The sequence below is a fragment of the Diceros bicornis genome, chromosome 32 (genome assembly GCF_020826845.1).
Source record: "Diceros bicornis minor isolate mBicDic1 chromosome 32, mDicBic1.mat.cur, whole genome shotgun sequence".
In the NCBI taxonomy this organism is placed as follows: Eukaryota; Metazoa; Chordata; class Mammalia; order Perissodactyla; family Rhinocerotidae; genus Diceros; species Diceros bicornis.
In genome coordinates, this window is record NC_080771.1 from 33360264 (window position 1) to 33387472 (window position 27209).

At 53.0% G+C, this 27209-nt stretch overlaps 1 protein-coding gene across 1 annotated transcript; it reads left to right on the top strand.

The window, feature by feature from the left end:
* Positions 1-1809: 1809 nt before the first annotated feature.
* Positions 1810-27209, top strand: WFDC1 (WAP four-disulfide core domain 1). The gene is made up of 7 exons (XM_058528638.1): positions 1810-2029; positions 13720-13903; positions 17831-17914; positions 18827-18967; positions 23742-23783; positions 25270-25342; positions 26788-27209. The coding sequence occupies exons 1-6, from the start codon at positions 1892-1894 to the stop codon at positions 25326-25328; spliced, it is 648 nt and encodes a 215-aa protein (XP_058384621.1). The 5' UTR covers positions 1810-1891; the 3' UTR covers positions 25329-25342; positions 26788-27209.

Below are 27209 nucleotides of genomic sequence, written 5' to 3' on the forward strand. Positions count from 1 at the left end.
CAGAGGAAGCCTCGCCCCTGGAGCTACAGGAAGTCACACTCATGGCTGGTGAGTCCCAGGAGGACAGCCCACTAAGCTTGGGACCAAGTCCAGGTCGCCGGAGCTCAGATGAACTGGAAGTACCTCCGCCACTTGGAACACGAGGTTCTGGAGCTCGGCCGGAACCCGGGAGGAGTCGCCGGCCCGGAAATGGTGATGAGCCCCAGGCTCCGGCTGGTCCCCTGGGCCCCCGCTGGGCGAGTCCAGCCTGGCTGTCAGGCCAGGCTCCTGCCTCCGTCTGACCACAGGAAAGCGGCCGGTCTCCCGGGAACATTTGTTGCCTGTTTATTTCTCTTCTCGGGGTTTCTCTCCTTCCACAGAAATCCCACAGGCTGCCGTTCCCAGAGCAGGCCCCCTCCCATCTGGAAGACTTCGAGGGTCCTCTTATAAGTTAACATTTGTAAGAAGTTAACCGACGACTCACAGCTCAGCACCCTGGGTCCCTGTGGTCCCAATACTGCTGTGGAATGGATCTCTCAATTGAAGAACATTTATTGAGCACCTACTGTGTGCCAAGCCCTGTGCCATGTACTCAGGAAAGTGCTCAGTCACTAATGGAGACTTCGGACACACGCCTGACTTTTGTGACCACCTCTTCGTCTGTCGACCAGCTATGCTTCCTCGTGGGGCCATCATGATGATTAAATCTACTGCGTGCATCACGCCAGTACTTACTGAGTCCCGATGCGGGCCAGGCCTGTGCAGGGCGCAGGGTAGCAGGCAGTCAGAGGGGCGCAGATCCCTGACCTGGTGGAGCCCACGTCCCACTCTGGGGTGTACGAGCTTCCCGCTGCCGCAGGAACAAGTGACCACCAACGTGGTGTCACGGGGTAAAGGACTGAGGAGTGAAGAGGCCCTCCCAGTGTCACCCAGACGCAGGCTGGGCGGGGGCTCGGCCCAGGAGCATCTGGTCTGGAGCGGGGTCCCTTCTGCTTCACCTGATGGTGTGTCCCAGTGGTCAGAGGGTCTGGGGCCCAGCCCAGCTCTGCTGCCTGCTGCCAACCTCAGGCAGGAGGGTACCTGTGTCCCCACCTGTCAAATGGGTGTCAACCGGACCTGTGCTGTGGTTGCTGAGAACAGGCAGCGGGATAAAGTCTGTGAAATGTCCGTCCACACGCACGAGCCGACGTTTATAGCACGCTTATGATGTGTGTGAAGTGCTCACATGCACAACTGCATTGAACTTGCCCCAAAACACACGATGAGTGACTGTCCCCATGCCACGTTAGCGGGGAGGACGCCCGGGTCGGGGGTGTGAGTCCTCTTCCCACGGCCACGCGCTCGGCCGGGCCCCTGCAGCAACGCCTTCCACGGAAGCTTTTATGGGCAGACAGAGGTTGTCAGCCCAGCTCAAAACGCGGATGAAGTAGAAGCTGTGAACCCACCCATCCTGCCGGGCCGGGTCCCCCGTGGCCCCATCCCCACCCCATCCCCACCCCCACCCTGCACGCCACCCCACCCCGGCCCCGAAGCCCGCACACCCCCTCCGGGGGGAGACCGCCCCAGCCTGCAAGGAAGTGCTCATTATCCCAGCGTGACAGGGCCACTCCCGGCCACGTCTCCAAGCAAGCCGGTGCCCCCTCCTCCTGCCGCCGCCCTCTGAACTGCCTGGGCGGCAGACGTCTTGGTGTGAGTCTCTGGGGCCAGATGTGATAGGGCAAGCTAAAAATAACCAGGTGGGCTGGCCACCATCGGGGGCCGGGGGTGGGGGCATGTGCTGGGCGCGGACACACGATCCGAGGGACCCGGCTGAGTGGAGCTGGGACGGTCGGGCAGACTGTGCACACTTCTGCTCCCCACTTACAGAGCCCGCCCGCTCGAGGGCCCCTCTTCTCTGAACGTCTGGGAGGAAATGCCTCTTACCAGCCTCGGGATGGGCAGAAGGAAGGTCATCTGGGGTCTGTGCTTCCTGATGCTGCTCCTCGAAGCCGGTTCTGCCAGGAATATCTGGAAACGGGCACTGCACACCAGGCTGGCTGAGAAGTCCCGCGTAAGTTCCCGGGGGGTGGCCGGGAGGAGATGGCGAGCCCCAGACCCTGTAGGTTCTGGAAGCTCCTCCAGACGCGGGCGGGACAGGCACCTCTCTTTATCTGAGACGCCAAAGTCGGGTGGTGGGATGTGGGACTCATCGCCCTCAAAGGCTCCTTGCATGGAAGTAAGAAGCAAAGAGCACACCGAACATGTGCAGGGGACAGGGACCTGCTTTTGCCCACCAGAGTCTACCTTCTCTACCTTCTCCCAACAAACAGCGCCTGATTTAAGAGTCCAAGGACTTAAAATGGAGTGTTCTGTCCCCACAATCAATAAGCAGAGGTTTATGAAATATAAGTATGCATACATGCGGTCATTTGCTCACTCGGTAAACATTTTGTGGAAACTGCTCTGGGCCAGGCGCTGTGTGGGGTCCTGTGGGCACAAGATGGAGACACCAGCTCCCACCCACGGGGGGGACATAGCCGAGCGGGGGAGGCGGGGACAGCAGTACAAAGGGATGCACAACATAGCACGCGCCCCAGAGCCACGTGTCTGGGCTTGAATCCGGGCTCTGCTGCTCACTGGCTGTGTGACTTCGGGCAAGCTGTGCGACATCTCTGAGCACCAGTGATCTCATCTGAAAAAGACAGTGGTGCGTCCCTTTCAACAAATGGGTTTGATCGCCACTGTTTACCCGCACTGTGTTAGGCTGTGGGGATACACAGCAGATCCCTGCCTTGGGGAACTCACGTTACAGAGAGAAGTGAGAAACAAAAGGAGACATAGCGTGTTTGGTGACAAGTGCCAAGGAGAGAAATAAAGCAGGACAGGGACTCGGAGAGAGAGTGGGGGTGGGGAGGGTGTAATTTGAGCCCCTCCCCCGAGAGGGGGCACAGAGGCACGGAGGGTTCAAGGAGATTACACCAGCACTCTCAGCATATGTGAGGATTAAATTACTCAATATATAAAGCACTTAACGCATAGCAAGTGATCAGTGCATCTTGGTGAATTTTAATTAAATAATTGTGAAATTGCTTGGTGCTTGCCTGGTGCCTGCCATTAAGCTGGTGCCCAGTACACTCTCGTGGGTGAATTATGGTCAAATGCAATGGAAGCACAGAAGAATGTGTGTGCAGTTCTGTCCCAGGAGAGTCACCGAGGGTTTTCCAGTGTGGGGCAATCAACCTGGGGCTTTGAAGGATGAATAGGAGTTTGTTGTGTAGAGCTATAGAAGGGAATGTTTAATGACCCCAGGCACAGTGGGGTGCATGAAACTGTACTGAGGCTAATCTTAGCCTCCAGGGCTCACATTCTACAGGTCAGGCAGGAGGCCACCGGGAGTAGAAAAGAGTAGTAGTGAGTAAAATGATGATAGGTGTTTGGAGGTGGGAGAGCTCACATGAGATGGTGTAGTCACAGAAGGCTTTCTGGAGGAGGTGGAGACTCTGGCCAGATCTTGAAGAACTGTTAAGAATTAGGAGGAGGAAGGGCATTCCTGGAAGAAGGCTCAGTGTGGGCTGAGGCACACAGGCAGAAATGGTGCACGTGGGAGCCCCTGAGGGGGCTCATCCTCGCTATAGGAGAGGGCTTGTGTGTGCAAGCAGGGAGAGGCCGTGCTCGGGGTTGACTCCTCCATGCTCTTTGCTGGGCCGACAGGACGATTCAGCCCTCAAAGTATTCAGCACTCGGGTTCCAGGACCACAAAGAGATTTCCAATACATCATCTGGTCTTGTCTCCAGCTCATCCAGAGTGTCGTAGGAGCGGACGCCGCGGCACCTCACTAGGAGGAATGGGGAGGCTGGGAGGGTCGGGGGCGATACGCACTGGGCATGGGTGGGCTTCAGAAACCAAATTGCCTCTAGCACCATTTGCCAGAACTCTCCCCCGTTATCAACAGACATCAGCACCCCTCCCCAGCGCCCGGACTCAGCAGAGGTTTGTGCCAAGAATGTGCCTCGGGGAAAGCCCCAGGGAGAAACAGGCTGTCGGCTTGTGGCTCAGAGGATAGGGTGCCAGGCCCAAGATTTCATCTCAGGAGCATCTCTGATGAGCTGTGCAGCCTTGGGCCACTCACTGCCCCTCTCTGGGCCTCAGGCTGTTAACTCGGAAATGATGACCAGGTGACCTCCGGCGTCCTTTCAGTTCTGATTCTAACTTCCGTGCAAATGTCCAACAGGGAATTAGGAGAAACAGGAAGCAGCCCCCACACTCTCAGAGGCAGGACTTTCCCACGTGGTCCCCACCCTAAGCTGAGTCAGACCTTCAGCCTTGGCCCTGGACCCTTGGGGGCGGTGGGGCAGATCGGGGCGAGAGGAGGCCGGCTGTCTGGTAGTATGCTGAAGCCAGCTCACATCCACCCCGGAGAGCTAAACAGAGCGCTTATTAGAAGCCAAACCATATGAACTGATAATTATATAACTTATATTAAAAAGAAAGGGAGGGAGTACTCCTTACTAGGGATGTCTGGCTCTCTGACTGTTTGGCTCCCTCTCAGTCCTCTCTGCTCCCGGGGGTACGTGCGTCTACGGCATCTGCCTGGTGGAAACACTGTGCATTGTATGGCGCGTCTCTGCCCGACTGGTCCTCGCGTGGGTAACCTGCAGTCTGCCCCGGGGAGCGCTCACAGCATGGACACTGGCGGAGGCTGCGCGGAGGGCTGGCTGTTGAGCAGTGACCGGCGCGGCCGCCCGCCTCCGGCGTCAGGCGCCTCCCTCCTCACCTCCCCAGGGCCCCGTCCCCGCAGAGGGGCCGCGCGGGGCTCCGGGCCTTCCTGAGCCGTGCGCGCTTTACTGCCCAGGACTCGGAGGCAGCGCGGGAGGGCAGACGCTGCCTTCCGTGCCCGGGCCCTGACTGGAGGCTTCTCCTCCGTGAGCCTGTGTCCTCCCGGCAGCCCGGGGACCGGCAGGGTCTGCTCTGCAGTCCGACAGGCAGGCCCGTCAGCCCCGGGCCCCGCACAGAGCCGCCTTCTCCGCGTGTGCACCCCTAAAAGCGAAACAGAACGAAAAACAGAACCAAATGTTTACGAGGCGGGTAAGACAGAAGAGCAGTGTTTGTAAGTCACCCAGGAGCCTTTCTGGGGAGCTCAGGGTCAGCTCTGTGGAGCCGGCGTTTTTGGCTTTTCTTTCCTGGCATTTGGTGGAACTCAGGAACAATTCTTGACTGAGTGCCCCCGACACGTCAGGCCAAGCACTCGCCGTGCTTGGGGTGGTGAATTTATAGAAAGGAGACAAGACACAGAACAGAGACACAGGGAGAGGCCGTGTGAAGACAGGCAGAGACGGGAGTGATGCGTCTACAAGCCCAGGGACACCAAGGGTTGCCGGGAGTCACAGGAGGCTGAGACAGAGGGCCAGAGCAGATGCTCCCTCGAGGCTCCAGAGGCAACCAGCCCTGCGACATCTTGATTTCCCACTTCTGGCCTCCAGAGCAGTGAGAGAAGACGTTTCTGTCATTTAAGCCCCCACTTTGTGGTCCTTGGTTACAGCAGCCCAAGGACACTCGAAAGTCCGCTTCTGGGAATGAACACAGTCAGCATCTGTCGCTTGCAACCGGCACCTCTGACGACAGACATTTCCCAGATGGAGGGGAAATGGAGGCCATAGGGGGAGTTCTCGCCCCGCACTAGTCCAGCCAGGGACGGGTGAAGCCATCACCACACCCTCAGAGTCCTGGGGACGTTCCTTGCTCCTTGAAAGATGTGAGATTACACCCCTGGAGGACCCCATCATCAGGACCACTAAGACGCCTCCGTCTGCAGGGGCAGGGCTGCTCAGTGGGCCCTGGAGAGTTTATGGCCAAGGCACCGTGGGTCCTACCCAGGGCTGGAGAGCGGCGAAGTGGCATGCTGAAGTGAAGCAACCCCACTGTAGGCTGGCCATCTCCCGCGTCTGGCACAGCGCCTGGCTCATCACAGGCACTCAGAAACATTGTAAGAGCGGGGAGAGGGGCTGGCTGGATGGGCAGGTATGTGGGGAAGGGAGAGTAAACACATAGCGTGACTTTGGGGGTGACCTTGGGCACACCACTTTCTCTTCTCTGAACCTGGCTTCCTCATCTGAGGTTCCAGGCCTGAAATTAATTCCAGATGGAAACGAGCAAGGAGAATGCTCCAGGGCCCTGCATGGTTATAACCTGGGAGCATGCATGCGAGAGGGAGGCAGGAAAGCAGAGGGGACCTACGTGGCTGTCCACAGCAGCACTGATCATGACAGCCAAGAGTGGAAAGAGCCCAAATGTCCATAAGCTCAGAATGGATAACAAAATGGGGTCTAGCCACACAGTGGAATAGTATTCAGCCATAAGAAAGGAACAGAGTCCCAACACATGCTACAGCACAGATGAACCCTGGAAATGTTACACTCAGTGAAAGAAGCCAGCCACAAAAGGCCACATATCGTATGATCTATTTGTACAAAATTTGTACCAACAGGCACAGTCATAGACACAGAAAGCACATTAGAGGTTGCCATGGGCTGAGGCGAGGGAACGAGGAGGAACCGCTTAATGAGAACAGAATTTCTATTTGGGGTAAAGTAAACGTTTTAGAAATAGATAGAGGCGGTGGTTGCACAATATTGTGAATTTAATTAATGCCACTGAATTGTACACTTAAAAATGGTTAAAATGTTATATGTATTTTACCACAGTAGTAATAATTTTAAAAAGCAGCAGAAACCCGAGGTTCGTCTGAGGGATTCTGTGAAGGTGCACGGGATCCATGTAGCCGGGGAGTGGATGGCGGTCCCCTCTGTGTCCCCGGCACCCCTGTGGGCATTCAGAGTGCCGGCTCCCCACGCCGGCTCCTGGTTGTGATTCGTCTTAGCTTCGTGGTCTGCCCCTCAGAGGACCACTCCCTGAACACCCCGTTCAGAGTTCCCTTACACGTCTTCCTGACGTCCTGACTTTTCCTTCAGAACATTTAGCTCCATTATTATTATCTGCGTGATTCGTTTTTTTATTGTGGCTTTGTTTAGCTTTTCATTAACTACTTTTGCAGATGACCAAAAAAAAAAAAGCAATTAATTTGCTTTGTCTGTGTGACGTTGGGTTTAGTGTTCGTCCCTTGTCCTGGAGCTGAGCCACATGACAGCGGGGACACTGCCTTCCGGTTTGGCTCAGCTCTCCTCACACGCAGCCCAGTGCCTGCCATGTGGTCTGCCTGGGAACTACAAATTTACCATTAAATGACAGAATAAATTATGTTAAAACCTTCCAGAACAGGAGAGAAGGGACGTAAGGTTCTAGAAGACCTTCAGGTGCACCCCAGTGCTCAGTGGACACCAGCTGGAGGAGTTGGTCGAGTCTGCAGTCTTGCTGCCCTGAGATGGGGTTGTCCCAGTGTGAGAACCCGGGTTTTTGAGTACTTCCCCGAGGAAGGCCCATTAGCCGTGCACACATTCTGCTCCTGGAGCCCAGCGCCGAGGGCCCAGGACGTCAGGAAATGGCCTTCGTCAACGAACACTGAACTCTGAGCCCTCTGTTCCAGGGAGAGACATATTTTTAGATCTTTGACGTCCAAATTCCAGAGGAAGAGCAAGTAATACTTAGAGGAAAATTGGCTTTCTTCCTGCACCAAGCAAACCAGTCCTGGGGTGCACTTTTATTGGTTTGGCTGTTAAGTCTCTGGAACATTCCAAAGAAGGGTAAAGCTCTTGCACGAGGAATGAAGTGGGTGGGGAGTGCCGAGGAAGGGATGCGGGTAAATTGGGGCAGCTTTAGAGATTAGATTCTTTCTCCTTAAATGGAAACGGTTTAAAACATTTTCCTGATTATAACAATAATGTTTACCATAAAAGAAATTCAGACAATACAGAAAGTTATGCATAAGTAAAAATGATCTACATTCTTCCTCCAAGACATAAGCTCTGTTGCCGTTTTGCTGTGTGTGTGCCTAGACTTTTTCGTGAAACAATTATAGTCAACACAAATTTTTTCTTAGTGGTATTTTATTCATATTGTTGAACAAAAATTTTATTGAGGTGAAATTCACATAGCATAAAATGAACCATTGTAAAGTGAACGATTTAGTACATCCACGATGTTGTGCAACCACCCCCTCTATCTGGTTCCAAGACATTTTCATCGTCCCCAAAACACCGCAGACCCGTTAAGCGGTTGCTCCCCTTCCCCTCCCCAGTCCCTGGCAACCACCAGTCCACTTTCTGTCTCTATGGATTTGTCTATTCTGGACATTTCATTTAAGTGGAATCATATAACGTGGAATTTGTGTCGGGCTCGTTCATACTGTTTTGTGCCTTGTGGTTTTCATTGAGCAATATATGGTGAATATGTTAATCTGGTAGAGCTGCGTCCTTTTTCACAGGCCTCTGCGGTGTCCCAGGGTGTGGATGTGCTGTTAGCTCCAGTGGAATCTGGACTTGGACTTGCGAATTGGGCTTCCCACTGAAGGAGCCCAGCACGGGCATTTGCCTGACCCCCTTCCTGAGGATGCCAGCAGCAGAGTGGCTCTGCAAATCTAAAGAGGCCTCCAACAATATCCCCCCAAGGGATGAAAAAAGATAGCCACCAGGTTGAAAACCTTAAGAGAGTAATTTTTATCCAAGTAAGGCATGCAGGCCTGGAAAGTTCTGGTCTGCGTGGAACCTAAATGTACGCTCAGCAGCTGTTTGGAAATAGACTTGCTACACAATCCCTTCGCAGGAATGAAAATAAAAGATGGAAATCGCGGTTGCTCTGGGACACGCCATTATCCTCTCTTCGGCTGAGTGGCGATGGAGGGGAGAGCTGGCTGGAGCTACAGGGAGCGGGGGCGAGGACATGTTCTTCCCAGAACACGTACCTGGGGAGGCAGTTACAGGACTACATCCGGGGCTGGGCCACAGGTGGGCGCATGTGAGAGGGAGGGGCCCTGAGCTCACAGAGGAGGAGGGAACTCCCAGGCGAGGCTGGGAAGCAGCTCCCCAGATCCAGGCTCCCAGGACCAGAAAGCGCTGAGTCAGACAGACCCAGGTTCGAATCCTGCCTCTGCTGCTGGCCAGCCGCGTGACCTTGGGCAAGTGCCTTTAATGTTCTGTGCCTCAGTCTCCTCATCAGTATAGCGGGTTAATCACGGCAGCAGCCTCAGAGGTTGTGCTGAGGATTCAGTGAGACTCAGTACATGAGGACCCAACACAGCACTGGCACACAGTAAGAACTTAATAAATGCTGCCTGCCCTGCCATTGTTATGGATCAGATTGCCCAGGTTCTGAGCCTGGCGCTTCCCTGTATGGTGACTGTGCCTCAGTTTCTCACTTATGCAATGGGACAGCAATGGTGACTACAGGACAGGGATGGAAGCTACTTCCGGGGATCTTCAGGGAGCAGTATGGGAGGTGGTTGTTCCCATATGCCCCCCTTCCTTTTGGGAACTCTGCCGGTTGTTTGCCCTCATCCTTTCTAGACACGATGAGGCTGTAAAATGCCACATTGCATTGTTGTTTGAGGGTGTCTTTAGTTGCATGTGTGTCTTTAGTTCCCAGCTAGATCCGGAATTCCTTGGGGGCAGGGACAAGCTCTTAGCTTTCTTTAGCCGCTGCCTCAGCACTAAACCTAAACCATCCTTCTGTGAGTGACTCGAGGGCAGGAAGGATGGAGGGAGAAAGGAAGATGGGAGAGATGAAGAATGAAGCTACCATTGTGAGTTGAACAGAATGTAGCAGATCCCTGGCTCCAAGACCAGAGGCTTCTGAGGCCATGGAGTCAACAATAAGAGAAGTAGTAATAGTACCAGCAGATTCGCATTGCTGAGCAGAGCACCGCACAGGTGCAATCTCGTTTGCTCCGCCCATAAACGCTGGCAGCAGGTGCGACTTCTGTGCCCATTTTGCAGATGAGGAAAACGGAGGCTCAGACAAGTCAGTGATTTTCCCATGTGATCACACAGCTTCAGGGGTCAAACCCAGACCGAATTCCTAAGCCTGAGTTAAAGCCCTGCTCAGGTCAGCCCCAACTGATTATGAGGTCATGGGCCATGCATCTTGGTGCCCTCAAAGGTAGGACAGCTCCTAAGTGCTTGCCCCAAAGGAACAGGAGGTGTTAGCTGGGAAAGAGATGGGGATGTTCTGTGAGGAGGGAACAGCATGCGGAAGGCTCCATGGTGAGGAGGAGGAGGGGTCAGCCATCGAGGCTGCCGACTCCAGAGTCACATTTTGGATGTGTGACTCAGGCTCCAGGAGGGAGGAGAGTAAGAGTGAGCTCTCGACCCTCTCTGCCTGCGGCCCGGCAGACCTTGCCCTCTCCGAGCCTCGGGGCCTCGTCTTTAGAGTGTGGATAGCGACAGGACCTACCCTTGCTGGACGCGTGGGACCGAAGGAATGTGCTTGGTAAAAGGCGCCACGTTAAACAGATGCCAAGGGACGGCTCGCCGGCAGCGACGGCCGCCTGGGCCGCAGAGCCAACCACATGGGGCTGGTGTGAGGATTAATCAGTCCACACATGTAAACGCTCGGAAGGACGCCTGGCGCGGGGTACACCGCCGGTCAGTGTTGCCCATCACAGTCGTCGTCGTCTTCGTCATCGTCTTCATCACAGCTTTCCTTCCACCACACAGATGTGAACGGAGCACCTGCTCTGTGCTGGGGACACAGGCGGAGCAAAACTGAATCCTCAGGAGAGCACGTTTAGGAGAAAACCAGTGAGCCCCTGAGTCGGTCACTACCCAGTGCGCCCACGGGGCTCCTGGTTTGGAGCCGTAGAGCAGGGGGAGAGGATGGGGAGCGCCAGAGAAGGGCGTGAGTAGACGCCTGGAGGAAAGGAGGGCCAGAGCCAGCAGATATCTCAGGAGGAGGCACAGCCTGTGCAAAGGCCCAAGGGTGGCACCGGGCTTGTCGAGTCCTGGGGACCTCAGAGAGGCTGGGGCGTCAGAGAGGACTGAGCCAGGGGGATAGTGGTGGGAGGGAGGTCAGAGAGGTGGGGGGGGCGCAGTTCAGGTCTGACCTTTAGGCCGAGGCCTTTGGCTTTTAACCCCTTAACCCCCGTGGTCTGGAAGCCATTGGAGGCTGATCTATTTATTTCTGTGCTAAAAGTCAGTTCTTTCTCACAACTCCAGGACACATCCTTTGTTTAGAATCCTCCCTGAGCATCACCCTGCCTGACATGAAATATTTTTCAAAACATTTAATACTTTAATCTGGGCCCCTCGGTGGAATCAGTTCTTTATCACCTGCGACCATCTGCTGTTTGGGCCGCGCCATAAATAACTTGGGAGATTTGACTTCTAAGGCGCTTATCTCTTTTGTTCTCTCCAAATTCTGAGAAACAACATTTGAATTTCCCTCGGAGAGGAGAGCCGTGGCACGTGTAAAATTCATCTCTCTCCACGTCCCCCGTTGGGGAGGCGTTGGAGGTGGGTAGAAAGTGCTTCACTTCTGATCTCCAGGTCCCATTAAATTTCATAAATGAGGCTCGAGGTAAAAGCAGGTGAGGCGGAACAACCAGCCGCCCCCTCCCAACCACACTCGGGCACTCCTCGTCACCCTCTGAAGGAGGCCGGGGCAGCTGTCACGTTCCATCAGGATTAGAATGGTGGAGCCCCAACATGGGTCTAATTTTGTTAATTCTGAAGAAAATGCACTAAGAGCTAATGGCATGGGATTAGGGCCCCTGCTTGCAGCTTGGAAATGAGTCATGATGGTACGGGAATCAGGGGGACCGGGCCGAGCAGGGGATGGCGAAAGGGCTGAGCCGGGAGTTAAAGATCCATGCTCTGGTCTCCCCTTTGTTTTGAGGGAGAACCACCAATCTCCTGAAGCCTCCTTTCCTTATCTGCCAAGTGTTGGCTTTGTGTTCATTTTCACTTTTCACACATTTAATGACCTCTATAAGGGAGAAAAGATGAATTCTCAGGGTGAAGCCGGGGTGGGGCCAGGAGCCCCAGGCTGTCCCCTCCCCACCTGGTCACTGCTCTCTTCCGTCCCGAGCCTTAGCCCCGGGCACCCTGGGAGGTCATTTGAAAACCACTGGTCCTTGTCATTCCACCAGCCGGCAGATTCACCAGGTCAGGACCTGTTCTCAGTGACCCGACGCCCCCTACAGGGCATGGGGAGCAGCGCCTGCAGTGTGAGGCCACAGCCAAAGCCACGCGGGAAGGATGTCCCCACATCGGGACCCTCTGTCTTCCACTCAGTCGGATCAATGGCATGTGCCATTTTGTATCTTGCCTTGCTTTTTAACTGACAGTTTTATCATAAGTGTTTGTCCTCTCATTAAAAGTTCTCATAAGTACTTCTGTTTTTAAAATTTTTTAGTTGTCTTCTGTAAATTGAAAAAATAACGTGTGCGTGGCAAAAAATATATTGAACCCATGCAAAAGAGTGTACAATGAGGAGGGATCTCCCTCGGCTTCAGAACCTAACTCTTCTCTCCCTAGGCAATCTTTGATAACGGTTTCTTGTGTATCCTTCAAAAACGTTCTAGGCCTATACCATATATGCATACTACCTCTGTGCATATGCATCTTTGAAAACATAGATGCATAGCATGAAACTCTCTGCGCCTAATTTTCTTCATGAACCGCCGTATCCTGGGGCTCTTACACGAACAGCACATCAGATCTTAGTGCATTTTTTGGTTAACACATTGAGGCCGGGTGTTAATAGCTGCGCACTCTTCCAGTCCGCAGATAAGCGTTATTCACTTGGACTGCACAGGGGGCGGGATTTTGGAATATGTCTATGTTGGGGGGCACTGGGGGCGGAAATAGATAAAGGCTTTTAGAGGACAGGAGCAGTTTAGGCATAAGCCAGGAGACAGGGCAAGCCAGGACGTTTCCTCCCACTGATCCTGTTCTATATCTAACTCTGTGTGTGTGTGTGTCTGTGTCGGGGTGTGTAAGACCTGCCCTCTGCACACCCCACTTTCAAACCCAGAAGCAGAACAGTGTTCCCGGCATAGAGGGACCAGAGTGAGTTGCCTGGTGTGACTTCAGCTCTCCCAACCCCACCTCTAAAATGCTTCTTTGACTGGTCACCTGCCCGTATTTCCCGTACGTTAAGTACTGTACCTTATTTTTAACTCTTTGTTGAAACATAACACTGGAAAGTGCAAATATCATGTGTCCAGCTCCACGAATCCCCACAAAGTGAACACACTATGTGACCAGCACCCACATCCAGAAACACAACAGGGTGGGCCCCCAGAGACCCTGTTGTTTCTTCCTGGTCACCACCCACTGTGACCACTCTGCTGACTTCTCACACTGGACATCAGCTTTGCCTGGTTTGGAACTAAAAATATAATGGCATCAGACTGTGTGTTCTCTTGTGAGCTTTTTTTTTGCTCAATATTATGTTTGTGAGATTAATCCAAGTTGTGTGAATTTATCCATTCTATGTGTGATTTGTAAAATCTCTAGGCTCTATATAAACATCTGGACTATACGTATGTATAGAATATATGTGTATGTGTATATGCGTGTTTGTATATATGCATGTAGACACACACATACACATATACATCAGGATAGATGCTTAACACACAGCTCTTCTCCAGACTCACTCATCCTCTTCGCTGCTGGTGGGCTTCCAGTCAGTCCAGTTTGGGGCTACTACAAAGAGAAACAGCATCTTTGAACCCTCAGAGCAAGCCGCTGAGGCTGGTCCTGCTGCGATCACGCCAGGACGCGGAGGCTCAGAGCGGCCCAGCGCCTCGCCCGCAGCGCACAGCTCCGGGGAGCCCCGCGCGCCCTGACACCGCCCTCTCCCCGCAGGCCGAGGAGGCGGGTGGCCCCCGGCAGCCCCGCGCCGACCGCTGCCCGCCGCCCCCGCGCTCGCTGCCCCCCGGCGCCTGCCAGGCGGCGCGCTGCCAGGCCGACTCGGAGTGCCCGCGGCACCGGCGCTGCTGCTACAACGGCTGCGCCTACGCCTGCCTGGAGGCCGTGCCGCCCCCGCCAGGTAGGCGCCCGGGCCGCGGGAGGGGGCGGGTGGGCACCGCAGGTGAACTGTCCGGCGCTACCCGGAGGGGCCCGACTGCGAGGAACGGAGCTGAGCTGCGCGTACACCAGGGCCACCTGGACCGTCCGCCTGTGCAGTGGGACCAGAGCCGCTTAGTGAGCAAGCGTCCAGCTGGACGGACTGAGTGCCAGCTGTGTGCCGGGCAGCCACCGCCTCAGAGAGCCACAGCCCAGGAAACACCCATTCCAGAGAAAATGCCTCCTCTTATGAGGTTGGGGGAGATTTCTCACTAAAAATCCACATTTCTGGCTGTTCTTAAAAATACTGGATGCATTCCTGGGGCCACCATCCACTGGAGCCCCAGGTGCCCCTCGATGGCAGCGGGGTCCTCCAGTTTTCCTCGGACCCCCCCAAGCCCACTTCACCCATGATGCCTGCCCCTGGGGGTGTTTGAGATGGATTCCTGGGACCTTAGCAGTCTGGGTGGGGTGTGCCCCAGGAGGCAGGGGGAGGCAGGCTCCTGGGTGCAAATCCATAGCTAGCTGGTCACCTCCTTCAATCTGCCCACCTGTGAAACAGGACTGACATGAGAGCATGCAGCTCATGGCAGAGTCTGAACATTGGGAAGTGCTCAGCCCGGCACTTATTGAGCAGATAATCAATAAGATGTTTGTGGAATCTTCATGCCAATCTCCGTGGGAGAAACAGTCCTCAGGGGTTCATCCTGGAAAGGAAGGAGTTTCAGATCTCCTCTGGAGAGAAGGTTGGGGAGCGGAGGGGGGCAGCGCATGGGGAACACCAAGGGGGATGGGCAGCTACCACCCCCTGGGTGGAGAAATGCTTCTTTAAGTGCCTAGGATGGGGGCAGTAAATGTCCCCCTCTCTTGGTTCTGCTGGGGGCTGAGAGCCTTTAGTAACAACAGCTGGCTTGGTCTGCACCTGTCATCGAGAGGCTGCATGTTCCCCTGGGCTTTAGTTCCTGAAGGCGGCCCTGAGACAGTGGCCCCAACCTGCTCCCAAGGCCAAAGCAAGAAAGACCACACTTTGTTTTCCTTGGCGTGAGGTCACAGCGATGACAAGGGACTCAGCACCCTTAATAATGCTCATAATTACAGTCTACCATGCGTTTGAGCACTGCCTCTTGGCCAGGGACGGGTGCTCAGGGCCAGGCTGGCTCCTACAGGGCCCCTTAGAAGAAAGACAAAATAGGGCACCCTCCTGGTAGAAGAAGCACACACAGGTACTCCCCTCTGGGTGGACGAGTCAAAAAAGGTGCCCCTTCCTTGGGACTGCGACAGGGCATAGGGCTTCTAGCCTCACTTGCCACCTAGGCCAGGTGCTTTTGAGGAGTGCACAGACTGTTCCATGACATTCCCAGTAGCCTTTCTACATCATCTCATTTAATGCTCACGCAGTCCCTTGGGGTGGAGAGACTGTTATCAGCCCTGATTTACAGCTGAGGACACTGAAGCTCAGAGACGCTGAGTCACTTGCCCAAGGTCACACAGCAGGCAGAGCTGGAGTTTCAATCCAGTGTCCTGACTGTGGAGCAGTGTCTACTGGTTTAGGCCCTGAGTGTAGGGATATGGGGCCCCTAGCCCCATTTGTGGGGTCCTTCACTGCCCAGAACATCCTTCACCCAGGCACCCACACAGCTCACTTCCTCACCTCCTTCAGATCTTTGTCCAGAGGGGGTCACTTTCTCAGGGAAGATTTCCGTCTCTAAATGGCAATCCCTCCTCCAGCCATTCCTTACCCCCCTTCCTGCTTAAGTTCATTCCTTACCCCCTTCCTGCTTAAGTTCATTCCTTACTCCCTTCCTGCTTAAGTTCTTTCCTTACCCCCTTCCTGCTTAAGTTCATTCCTTACCCCCTTCCTGCTTAAGTTTCCTTTATAGCACAATCTGCGATATTGTGTTTTATTTGTTTATTGACCCTTCCTCCCACTGGAAAGTCAGCCCCGTGAGGCAGGAGGTTTGGTCTCTTTCATTCCCTGCTGTATCCACACCACCTGAAACCGTCCCTGGGCACAGAAAAGATACTGAGTGAATCAATGAACGCTCGCTTTCACTGGCTGCAGGAAGGGCCATCAAACCATTAGTTAGTCATAATAACAATTAGATTAATCATATCTAACAGGGGTTTATCACCCTGAGCACGCTTCACATTTGGGGTTGGATGATTCGAGTTGAAGTGGGGGTGGGGCTGGCCTGGGCATTGTAGGGTGTTGAGCAGCATCCCTGGCCTCTACCACTGGATGCCAGTAGCACCCCCACCCCACATTGTGACAACCAAAGATATCGCTAGACTTTGCTGAATGTTCCCTGGGGGACAGAAGCACTCCGAACTGAGAACCACTGATCTAACATGAGCAGCTGACTTGAGACACACCAGGCCCTGCTCTCAGCAGCCCACACACTTCCCTGCAGTCTCCTGTGGGTTCCCTCCACAGCAGCCCCTGTGGTAAGGACTGGGGTGCAGGGAGTTTAGCAGGTGATCCCAGAAGTTCTAGTGAGGGAGCAGAGGGGAGCCCCTGGGTCTCCAGGCTTTAGGGTTTTGCAAATTGATGGGAGGCCTCAACCAAGTTCAATCTTCCAAAAAGTATAGCAAAACGCACGCATTTCCCAGCTGCTCGGAAGCCTTAGAGCAATGCAGAGGAGAATACAAATAGTGAGTATTAATACGTTTCCTTTTTGATAAAAATAGCATTGGAAATACATTTTCTCACATGAAGTCCAAGGTGGTGGGAGAAGGAGGGAGGAACCAGAAGATTGGCAACAGTGTCTGTGGAAGCTCCGCAGGTCATGCCTCTAGTTCGGAAGTTTCAAACGCTGGTTTGTTCCTCCGTTGTTCAATTTCCACGTTGTGAGCAATCATCTCGTGCTTTTTTAAAGAAAAAGCTAATCAGCATTTTTACCAATACCCATCTCTGTCCTTTAAAGGATGCTAGACAGCACAACAACCTCTTTATTTTTGTTACATTTTGGAGTCAAACTAAAGCAAAGGTCATACACAAATGTGACCCCAGACCTGTTTTATTTGATCTCAAAAGCGCTTAAAATATTTAAAAATTAATTGCCAACATTTAAAAACCAGGAGTTTATATTTTTTAAAATATAGATTTAAATTTAAATAAAAAAACAAAACCCAAAAACCCAGAGGCTCTGGGAACCTGGGAATGGCCGGCCAGAGCTGATCCCAGCTGCCCGGGGGAGGCAGGAACAGTGTCCAGTCTGCTATGGTCCTGCTTGCCTTTCTCCTTTGTTACCTGTCTGCCACTGGAGGCATCTGGGCTTTCGACCCCTGCTCTGGGTTTTTGAAGACCTTCCAGTCTACTATGTGGGTCACTCTTCCTGTTACAAATGTATTGGTTAGAGGACAGGCTATGCTGCTATAACAAAAAGATCCATAAATCCAGGGGCCCAACCTGTTAGGCGTTTACTTCTCCCTAGGTTAATAGGCCAGAGTAGACAGGTGGTCCAGAGCAGGCAGGTGGCTCTGCTGCACAGTCATCCAGGGCCCCAGGTTCCCTTCATCGTGTTTCTCTGCGTGGTCAGAGTAGCTCCCAGCCTCCAGGAAGATGGAAAGAGAGAGGGAGGGGAGCAAACAGGCATCAATGCAAGGGCAAGACAGGAAGAGTTGCATCATCACTTCTGCTCACATCCCATTGGCCAGAACTCAGTCACATGGCCACACCTAGCTGCAAGGGAGGCTGGGAAATGTAGTCTCCAGCTTGGCCACCCCCTGCCCAGCCAAAATTCAAAGGTTAGTAAAAGGAAGGGGCAAACGTATGCTGGAGAATCACAGTTGTTTCTCCCACAAGGAGCCTCTGTGTTGCATCATAGAATGTAGGCTCCCCCACCCCTAGGGGCTGGGGCGTTTCTTAGCTGCCTGAGGAGGGCCTCGATTTAACCATGTATTGTGTTAGTTTTAGACTGGCTGGTGCAGCCGAAACCTCGATGGCTTGGTGGCAATGGCTGGCTCCTGGATGGCCCTGAGGAGACGTTGCAAGGTACCTCCAGGGTGAAGCCCAACCCAACACCAGAGCCAGGTCCTCCTTTCCCAGGATGCCACCAGGAAACTGATGACAGGGGCTGCCTCTGCTCCAGCAGGCTGTCTGTCCCCACATACAAATATCTCCCCAAGATATCGTGGATCCTCCCCCACTGCAGCACAGAGGGTGATGGCTGGGGCCTGGCCAGGCTCTCAGAACCCCCAGGAGAGTGTCGGGTTGACCCTCCCTGGGAACGGGGCCTCCTTCCTGGGAGGGGGCTTGGGGTCGGTTATCAGATCCCTAAAATCATAAGGTGTTCAGTGCTCCCTGATGATGAGGCCTCCTTCCAGGGTGGGTGGAGAGCAGTCTCTGAAAGGAACAACAGGCAGGCCCAGGGGCCCAGAGAATTTTAGGGGTTCGAGGGTGTACATTTGTGGGTGTGCAGCTGTGCTCATGGTTCTGCACACATCCGGGTGTGTGACTGTGTCCATGAGGGTATGCAGCTGTGCCTGCAGTTGTGTGGCTGTTCTTGTGGCATGTGTCTGAATACGTGTACATCGGTGTGCATGCAAATGTGTGTGACTGTAGGTGTGAATGTGTGTGCTGGATTTGTGTGTGTGAACATGTGTGTACACATGTGACTGTAAGCATGAGCATATGTGTTTCAGGGTGTGTGGGTGAACATGTATGTATGGCTGTCACTGTGCGTGTGAAGGCATGTTTGGGATCCTATGACTTTGGACTGCCCCTGTGTGCATGCACCTGTGTGTACGTATGTTCATGTGCACATGTGTGCCACTGTGAGTGTGACCTGAGGCACAGCCTGGAGTCTGGGGTGCAGATGACAGATGGGATACCCTCTGGGTAACATGCATTCACTGCCCCCATGGGGGGCTGTCCCTGAGACCGTGGTGTGTGTCCCTCCCACAGCAGAGGCATGCAGCACCACGGAGGATGGGGCGGAGCCACTCCTCTGCCCCTCGGGCTACGAGTGCCACATCCTGAGCCCAGGTGACATGGCTGAGGGCATCCCCAACCGCGGGCAGTGCGTCAAGCAGCGCCAGCCATCAGGTGAGTATGGGCGCCCAAGCCCTGTCTCAGCCACACTCTCCGTGTAACTACCCCTGGAGACCTGTCCCAGAGAAACCATCACTCGAGCCTGGGAGAGCTCCTTCGTCTTCCTCCTGCCCTGCCACTCCTTCTGGCTTCTTCACCTCTCGCCTGCACGTGATACGGGCCCTCGAGCAGGCAGAGTGGCTGCAAAGCCCTGCTCTGCCACCTTCTAGTGGGCTGACCTTGGGGTCAGTTGTTTCAAATCTCTGAGCCTCAGTTTTCTTAACTGTAAAATGGGGCCACTTTATGCTGTTGGGGGATTAATTTAAATCATACATGGAAAGCCAAGTGATGACAGGTGCTCAGTAAACGTCAGGTATTTCATACGCATCTAGACATATCTGTGTTTTGAGTTATCTGAGAACCCCTAACTTCCCAGGACCTCTGCTAGGACCAGTCGGTGTGACTTAATTAGTCCTTGTCTTTGGAGATAAAGCAATAAATAGATCAGCAAAGGGCACGAATAGCGTTGCTTCGCTTTGCATAATTTTCCGAAGGAGGGCAAGGATGGCTGGTGGTACCTAGAGCCCGCAGGTGCCTCATGCAGGGTGTAAGGCTGAGAGGTTTGACGTGGAGTTTGGCAGAAATGTGTGGCAGGCGAAGAATCTGGAACTTAAGGGAGGGGTAGGGTAACCTTGTCGAAGCTGAGCTCATTGGAACTCTGAGACCATATGGTCCACGGCTCGCGTCCCCACTTCTGCACCTCTTAGTCCTAGTAGCTGAGGACAGCACCCTCGTCACAATTGTGGAAAATTACAGCCACCCTGTTGGCCAGAAGAACCCATCGGGGTGCATGACCTGCCGAAGCATTTTTTTTCCTGATTTGAGAATTTATTTCCCCGAAGTGTTTCAAGAAAGACATAGGCGTTAAGTCATTTACGCATTTAGCATCATTATCAATGCAAATAAAAATTATGAGACATTAAAAGTGTCTCAAGAATCCCGGTTCCTGGAATTCTTAGCTTTGAAAAAATTGCCTATAGAAGGATCTGAACCAACTAGGCATTGTCTTGGTTTCTCCTCTGTTCCACATGCATTTGGGGTTAGGAGCGAGTTCTCCGGCCAGACAGCCTGGGTTCCAAGAGCTGCTTGGCCCCTCACTGCTGTGGGTGCCAATAGCCTAGCCTTCTCGGGCCTCATTTTCCTTGTCTGTAAAATGAGTTAAGCATAGTTAAGCTGCTTCACGGACTCTCTGAGGAAGCCACGTAAACCATGGCTGTGACTTTGAGAGCACAGAACAGAAGCTCAGCTATTTGTATCATTGTTCTGGACAAGGGACTCTGGACACCAAAGCACACCGTAAGGGGATGGGGTATGCGGTCCTTCAAATGCAAAACCCCGAGGGCAGGCCGGCCTGCAGGAACCTGCTGGAGTATGGAAGGAACAGCCTTTTCCCAAAGAGAGCGGTGGGGCAGGTTAGGAGTCCTTTGGACGGCAATGTCATTTCTATAATCAGAAAGGCTGGGCACTACTTCACCTCTCTATCTTCTGATCTTGCTCATTCATTTATATGACCTCCAAGACCAGGGTAAGCCAAACCAGTTCAAACCGGTTCTGGAGGGTCCAAACCAGTTCAAAACAGACCCACTTCCAGGATGAAGATAAGCAGAGAGCAGACCAGTGCCTGCCTGCACTAAGGATGCCCATGTTGGTTGAGCACCTTACAGGTGCCCTCCTGAAGCTTTACTGCAAGCCTGCAAACGAAGTTTAACCAGAAGGCGGCGGCGTGTATGATTAAGAATGCAGGCTCAGAACCACTGAACCAGGTTCCAATCATGCAGCTTTCCTCCTGGTGACCTTGGGCAGGTAACCTAACCTTTCTTAGCCTCAGTTTCTTCATCTGTGTCCTGGAGATGGGGATGGTCCCCATAGTAATTGCTCTGGGGTAGTTATGAGGCTTGAAAGAGAGAACATCCAGAAAGAGCTTAGAGCAGAGTAGGTCCTCAACAAATGTGTGCCGCCATCATCTCTGCCCATGGGAGAGGGAGGACTTGAGATTAGAGACTTGCCCAGACAATGCCCACGGCTGCCAAGGAGCAGAGTGGGAATTCCGGGCCTGTTCACCTGCTCCGACACCTGTGTGTGTGTATGTGTGTTCTCCCCCTCCCACAGGAATAATCTGAGCCTTCCAGATGACAGTGTAAGTGAAATTCCCTCTAGCATTGTCTCCGGGGGGGACATCGCAGGGAGCTGTCACTCAGCAATAATTTTTGGTAATTATACAGAAGTTTGGAAACATCTTGAATTCCAACAAGTTCCCTTGGAGCAGTGGTCTCAGGGAGGAGCAGGGCACTCTTGTCCCAGGGTAACCAAGGAAGAAGCCTGTTATTTAAGTTTTGTTTTTTAAATACATATTTGAGATAATTTCAGACTCACAGAAAAGTGGCAAGAATAGCACCTTGGACCCTCCACCCCAATCCATCAATTGTTAAAATACTGTCACATTGGGGGCCGCCCCGGTGACATAGTGGTTCAGTTTGCCCAGTTCGCTTTGGCAGCCCGGGGTTCGCGGGTTCGGATCCCGGTCGCAGACCTACACACCGCTCATCAAGCCATGCTGTGGCGGCGTTCCATATACAAAATAGAGGAAGACTGGCACAGATGTTAGCTCAGGGACAGTCTTCCTCACCAAAAAAAAAAATACCGTCACGTTGGCTTCGTCATTCTCTCTCTCCCTCTCCCCAACCCCCACTCTCTCTCCATATAAACCTATCTATTTTTCTGGACTATTTGAGAATAAGTTGCAGATCTCATGCCTGCACTAAGACGCAAGTCTCTGAGAGCCAGCTTCCAGAGGGTGCCGAGGATCATTCAGGTTCTATGGTCTGTCAGCCTGGAACCTGACATTCGAGGGGTTCATGTCTTTCTCAAGAGGAAAATGAACATCGACACAGGCAGGAAATCTGATTTTCAGAAAGCAGGGTGAGGGGGAATCAGAGCATTTTTCTGAGGGGTTTCGAGGGCACTCTGAGGCTGAGCGTCCAGGGCCGAGACGGGGAGATGGGGCTCCATGCTTGCCTCTGACATAACTTCCCGGGATGCTGTGTGAGGAGAATAAAGTGGGGCCACGCGGCCTTGAGCAGGGGAATCTGTTTTGGAAAAGTGACATGGGGTCACTTCTGGTGCACACCCTCCCTGTGAGAGGGTGCCCAGATCCACAGGTACCTCTGTCTCGCCCTGTAGCATCACGGCCAGATTCCTCCTCAAGGAGGTGGGAGGTCAGGACCGGCTCAGGTAGCCTCGGGCCTGGAAAAACTCTGCCTCGTGCTTCAGAAAATAGTTGTTACTGCGGTGGCTGATAAGCTGTCCGCCTGAGGGTGGATCGCTCCATTCGGTTCTCTTGCCTTATGCCATAAACGTCAGTGCTGGTCCTAGAGGGCCTGATGATTTTTAGGATGGTCACAAAACAACAGAAAACAAAATGTCCGTCTGTGGCACAAATACGACTTCTTAGTGAGATGTAATTGACAGATAACATTATATTAGTTTCAGGTGCATAAATGTGATTTATTAATGTTCTAGCAGTCAGACAAGGCTGATGTACTGAGGTGGGGAAGCAAGCTAACTGATGGCGGCATTGCCAAGCGTGTTCCGGCCTGACTTCCCCACTCTCCCACGAATGCTTCACTGCCGTGGTGGGTGGGGGCTGAGGGAAGGGGTGGGGTGGATGACAGTCCACAGCAGGAATTATGTAGTGGAAATTCTTAGTAATTTAAGACATATGAAATTGCCAAGAGTTGACCACTTTTTACCTACAAAAAAGGCAGTTCATATGGTTCCTCCTAATATTTGCACATATATGTGTTTTAAATGATTTCTTTGGGGCCGGCCCTGTGGCTTAGCGGTTGAGCGCGCGCGTGCGCTCGCTGCTGGCAGCCCAGGCCCGGATCCCCGGTGCGCACCGACGCACCACTTCTCCGGCCTCATGGCCGCGTCCCACATACAGCAACTAGAAGGATGTGCAGCTATGATGTACAACTATCTACTGGGGCTTTGGGGAAAATAAATAAATAAATGATTTCTTTTAATCCTCGCAGTAACTTCAGAGGTGCTGATTTTATGCCCACTTCCAGGTGTGAAAACGGGCTCAGAGAGGATTAGTGGAGCAGTGAAGACTCACCCTCGAGTTCTTTGTCATTCGCAGTAATGACATTCAAGTCTCTTTTGGACGGGCTCTGAAGAGTACCACTGGCTCCCACGTGAACGTGTTTTGTAGTGACAGTTGCTGAACAACATGTTGAACTTTTGCTTCCAGCTCATCTGTTAAGACAGCGGTTCCCAACCTTTTTGGTCTCAGGACTCCTTTATACTCACAAAATATTGGTGACCCCATAGAGCCCTCTTTGGTGTGGGCATGGACATTAACTGCGATATCACATGTCATGTAGCCTCTGGAAAATTCTACTGTACACTCATGAGAGAATGAGAGTGAAAAACACAAATAATTCCCTGGTATTATTATGTTGTTTTTTTTTTTTCCCCCCAAAGCCCCAGGAGATAGTTGTATGTCATAGGTGCACATCCTTCTAGTCGCTGTATGTGGGACACGGCCTCAGCATGGCCGGAGAAGCGGTGCGTCGGTGTGCGCCCGGGATCTGAACCCGGGCCGCCAGCAGCGGAGCGCACGCACTTAACCGCTAAGCCACCGGGCTGGCCCCCTGGTATTATTATGAAAATACTCGGGGCCTTTAAACTCCCTGAAAAGAGTTTAATTCTCTCACTTGTTTTCCAGATGGGCGACTCCTACGACACAAACTTTACAAAGAATATCCAGGTAGGAGGAGACACCGCTCTTTCTCTGCAGGGTGCTAGAAAGGTCAATGAGCATTCATTGGGTGAAGAAGAAAAGTGCAGTCCCATGGACTGTTATGAGCGCCCCAGGTTGAAGCTGCTCAGCGGGGACACGACCGTATTCTCCCAGCTGCTTTCACGCCATCAGGTGGCTCTTCGCGGGGGAGGTGATAGGGTGCCAAGATGCTTCTGTTGTGAAATCTCCTCCAGCCTGAGCCATCCTCCAGTGGCATCTGACACGGGCAGGAGCCATTCCAGGCTGCAGGCTGGGACTAGGCGGCTGCTCAGGGGCGGCTCACAGGGGACAAGCGGGAAGTAGGATTGGGAAATAAAGTCAAAGCCCTGTTGTCTGATGATGGGCAGGGGAGGTGTGAGCCAGAGGGGGGCTCGCAGCAAAAAAAGGGCTCATGTTAAACATCAGAACCTGGGGCTAGTTGTGGTTAAGTCCCTCCTATTTTCAGTCAGGGAACTAGAAATATGGCTGACACCATCCTTCCATCCAGTCATCCATCCACTCATCCATTGATCCATCCATCCGTCCAATCTTCCATCCATCCATAATACATACATACATACATTCTTCCATCCATCATCCATCCATCCATCCATCCATCCATCATATCTTTATTAAGAATTGACAGCAAGGGCCGGCCCGGTGGCGTAGCAGCGGCCCAGGGTTCGCAGGTTCGGATCCCGGGTGTGCACCGACGCACCGCTTGTCAAGCCATGCTGTGGCGGCGTCCCATATAGAGTGAAGGAAGTTGGGCATGGATGTTAGCCCAGGGCCGGTCTTCCTCAGCAAAAAGAGGAGGATTGGCATCGGATGTTCGCTCAGGGCTAATCTTCCTCACAAAAAAAAAAAAAAAAAGAATTGACAGCACATATTTATCAGCACATATTTATGAAGCTTCATTCTGTGCTGGAGGTTGGGGCTACCTTGGTGAACATGGCAGACCCAGTCCCTGCCATCGTGCAGCCAATATCAAACAGGAAATTCAAATATTAATAAAGCCCAATGGTTATTTAGTGACAATAGTGATCAGGGTGATTGAGGTCACATACAGGACACTGTGAAAAGGACATCTTAGACTAGGATGTCAAAGAAGACTTCCTGAGGGGGCGGAATTAAAGCTCAGCCTAAAGAATAAGAGATAGTGGGCAGAGGAACAGCAAGTGTGAAAATCCTGAGGTTGGCAGCAACTTGGCCGTCACGGCAGCTGAAGTATGGTGAGCAGGGGGAGAGTGGCAGGAGATGAGGCCAGAAACGTAGGCGGTGGGGCCCGGGCGAGGAGAGGGGAGAGGCTGCAGGTGGGGATTGGGTGACCTCACCTGGGGAGAAACGGGGCCAGGGCCAGGGTGCCCTGCAGGCTATTCTGAGGTATTTGACTCAATTTGGCAGTGGCTGGTGAGCCCTGAGCATTGGAGCAGGAATCGGCACACCAGCCCTGACAGCCCATTTCTCTTTGCAGAGGGCGACTCCAAGAACGTGGCAGAGCACGGGAAAGGACAGCAGAGACACCTTCAATAGTGCGACCACAGCAGGTAAGCGGGAGGAGTAATGAGTCCACCGCAGGCGGTGGGTGTGGGCAGCCGGGGTCCTAGGTAGCTTTAATCACCAAGTCAACCAGTGGGAGGGTGGGAGTGGGCTTTACTTGCGGGTAGAATTTTTAAATTCCCTTATAATTTCAAAGTGAGCATTGGAGAACTTTGTGTGTAATCAGAAGTGAAAGTTTCCATACTCTCTGGACCTAAATCAGAAGATTAGACGAGGCTGTAACTTTCTTTCCATTCCTTTGTCTTGATGCCCCCACAAACAGACGGACAGGTCCTCCATTGTCCCATGGAGTCTGTCCCTCTGTCTCTCCCTCCGTCTGTCACACAACACTGTCGAGCGTCAGCCCTATGATGGGCCTGTGCAGGCATGGTACTCAGCAGTCGTTCATGGATGTCCGTGTATGCCAGGCGTGCTGGGGTAACACAGAGAATGCATCAGAGAGCTCCTGCTCTCACAGGGCTCACATCCTAGTAGGAGACTAAACAAGCCAACAAGTAAATCAGCAAGACAGTGACAGACTGCAGCGAGTGTTGTGAAGGAAAGGGGCAGGTGATGTGATGCAGAGTAACCGGGTGGGAAGACCTGGAGAACGGGCACCCAGGCAGAAGGAGCCAGAAGAGCAGAAGTCCCGAGGCAGGAAAGATCTTGGCTTTGAGGAACCACAGGGAGGCACCTGCTGGGGGGAACAGAATGATGGCGGAGGAGGTGGGCACCAGAGGAGATCACTAGGTAAGGCAGGCACGGGCTCTGCTCTCAGACGCTCTCCGGGGTGAGATGCAGGTGGGTGCCAAGGGCTGTGGGATCGCAGCAATGGAGGAGTCTCAGTTGGTAAAACCTGAGTACCCACCCATCCCCTGTAGAAGCTGAATGTCTACACATGGTAAACAAAAGCCCTTGAGATTGAACAATTTCCCCAGGATGTCCTTGAAAGGCAAACATCAGGTTTCAGATTCCAGAATATTCAGGTGTGAGTCCTCCAGGAAAATCTAGAGCCCTTGAGGATTGATGCCAGCGTGTCTATTACCTGCTGATGACAGGAGCAGTCCTTGGAGTGGGTCTGACCCACCTGAGGACTGTGAACTTCAGCGGGGAAGTGCTGGGGACCCGGGGGGAAGAACAGGGTTTAGGATGGCTTTTAGGAGCCGGCCAACGTGGGTTTAAGCTCTTGCTCCACCACCATATGACCCTAGGCAAATGACTTCAACTCGCCATGCCTCAGTTTCCTCATCTGTAGAATGGGAATGATGGGGAAGGATGTGTTAGGAACTAAATAGTGTGGTACCCGTAGAGACTTAACAGTGAGTTAAGAATTTAATCTTCGTGGAAACTGGCATCTTTCTGGTGGGTGAGGAGGAAGGGGATGACAGATTCATGACCCCATGTTCTACCCAAGCAGCAGCTCATATTCGTTCCTTCTTTGCTTCCCTTTCAGCCAATTTGCAAGAACATTCCTCCACTTTCTGCTAAGCCTTGGAAATAGTTGGGTAAAAATGATGTGACCCCCAGAGGTCACGCCCAACTCAGCAGATCCTGACCCTGAGAGACCGGACGTCTGGCTGTCAGCCCCAGCTTGGCCCCACCTGGCTGGGTGACTTTCTGGGAGCCACTTACCAGCGCTGGATCCCCGTTTTATCATCCTGGAAACAAGGCACACTAGGAATCGCATTTGACCCTACAGCTCCACAGCTCCCCACTGGGAAGAAGCCACTGCCTCCGTGAGCGTGTCTGCAGCTCCTGTCTAAGACGGAGTTCGCTGTCCTGGTTACTTACAGGTGTCTTCCAGGTCTGACTCTGGCAGGCATGCCCCCATCCGAAATGTTCTCAAAATAAATTTACTCCTCATAAAATGGAAAT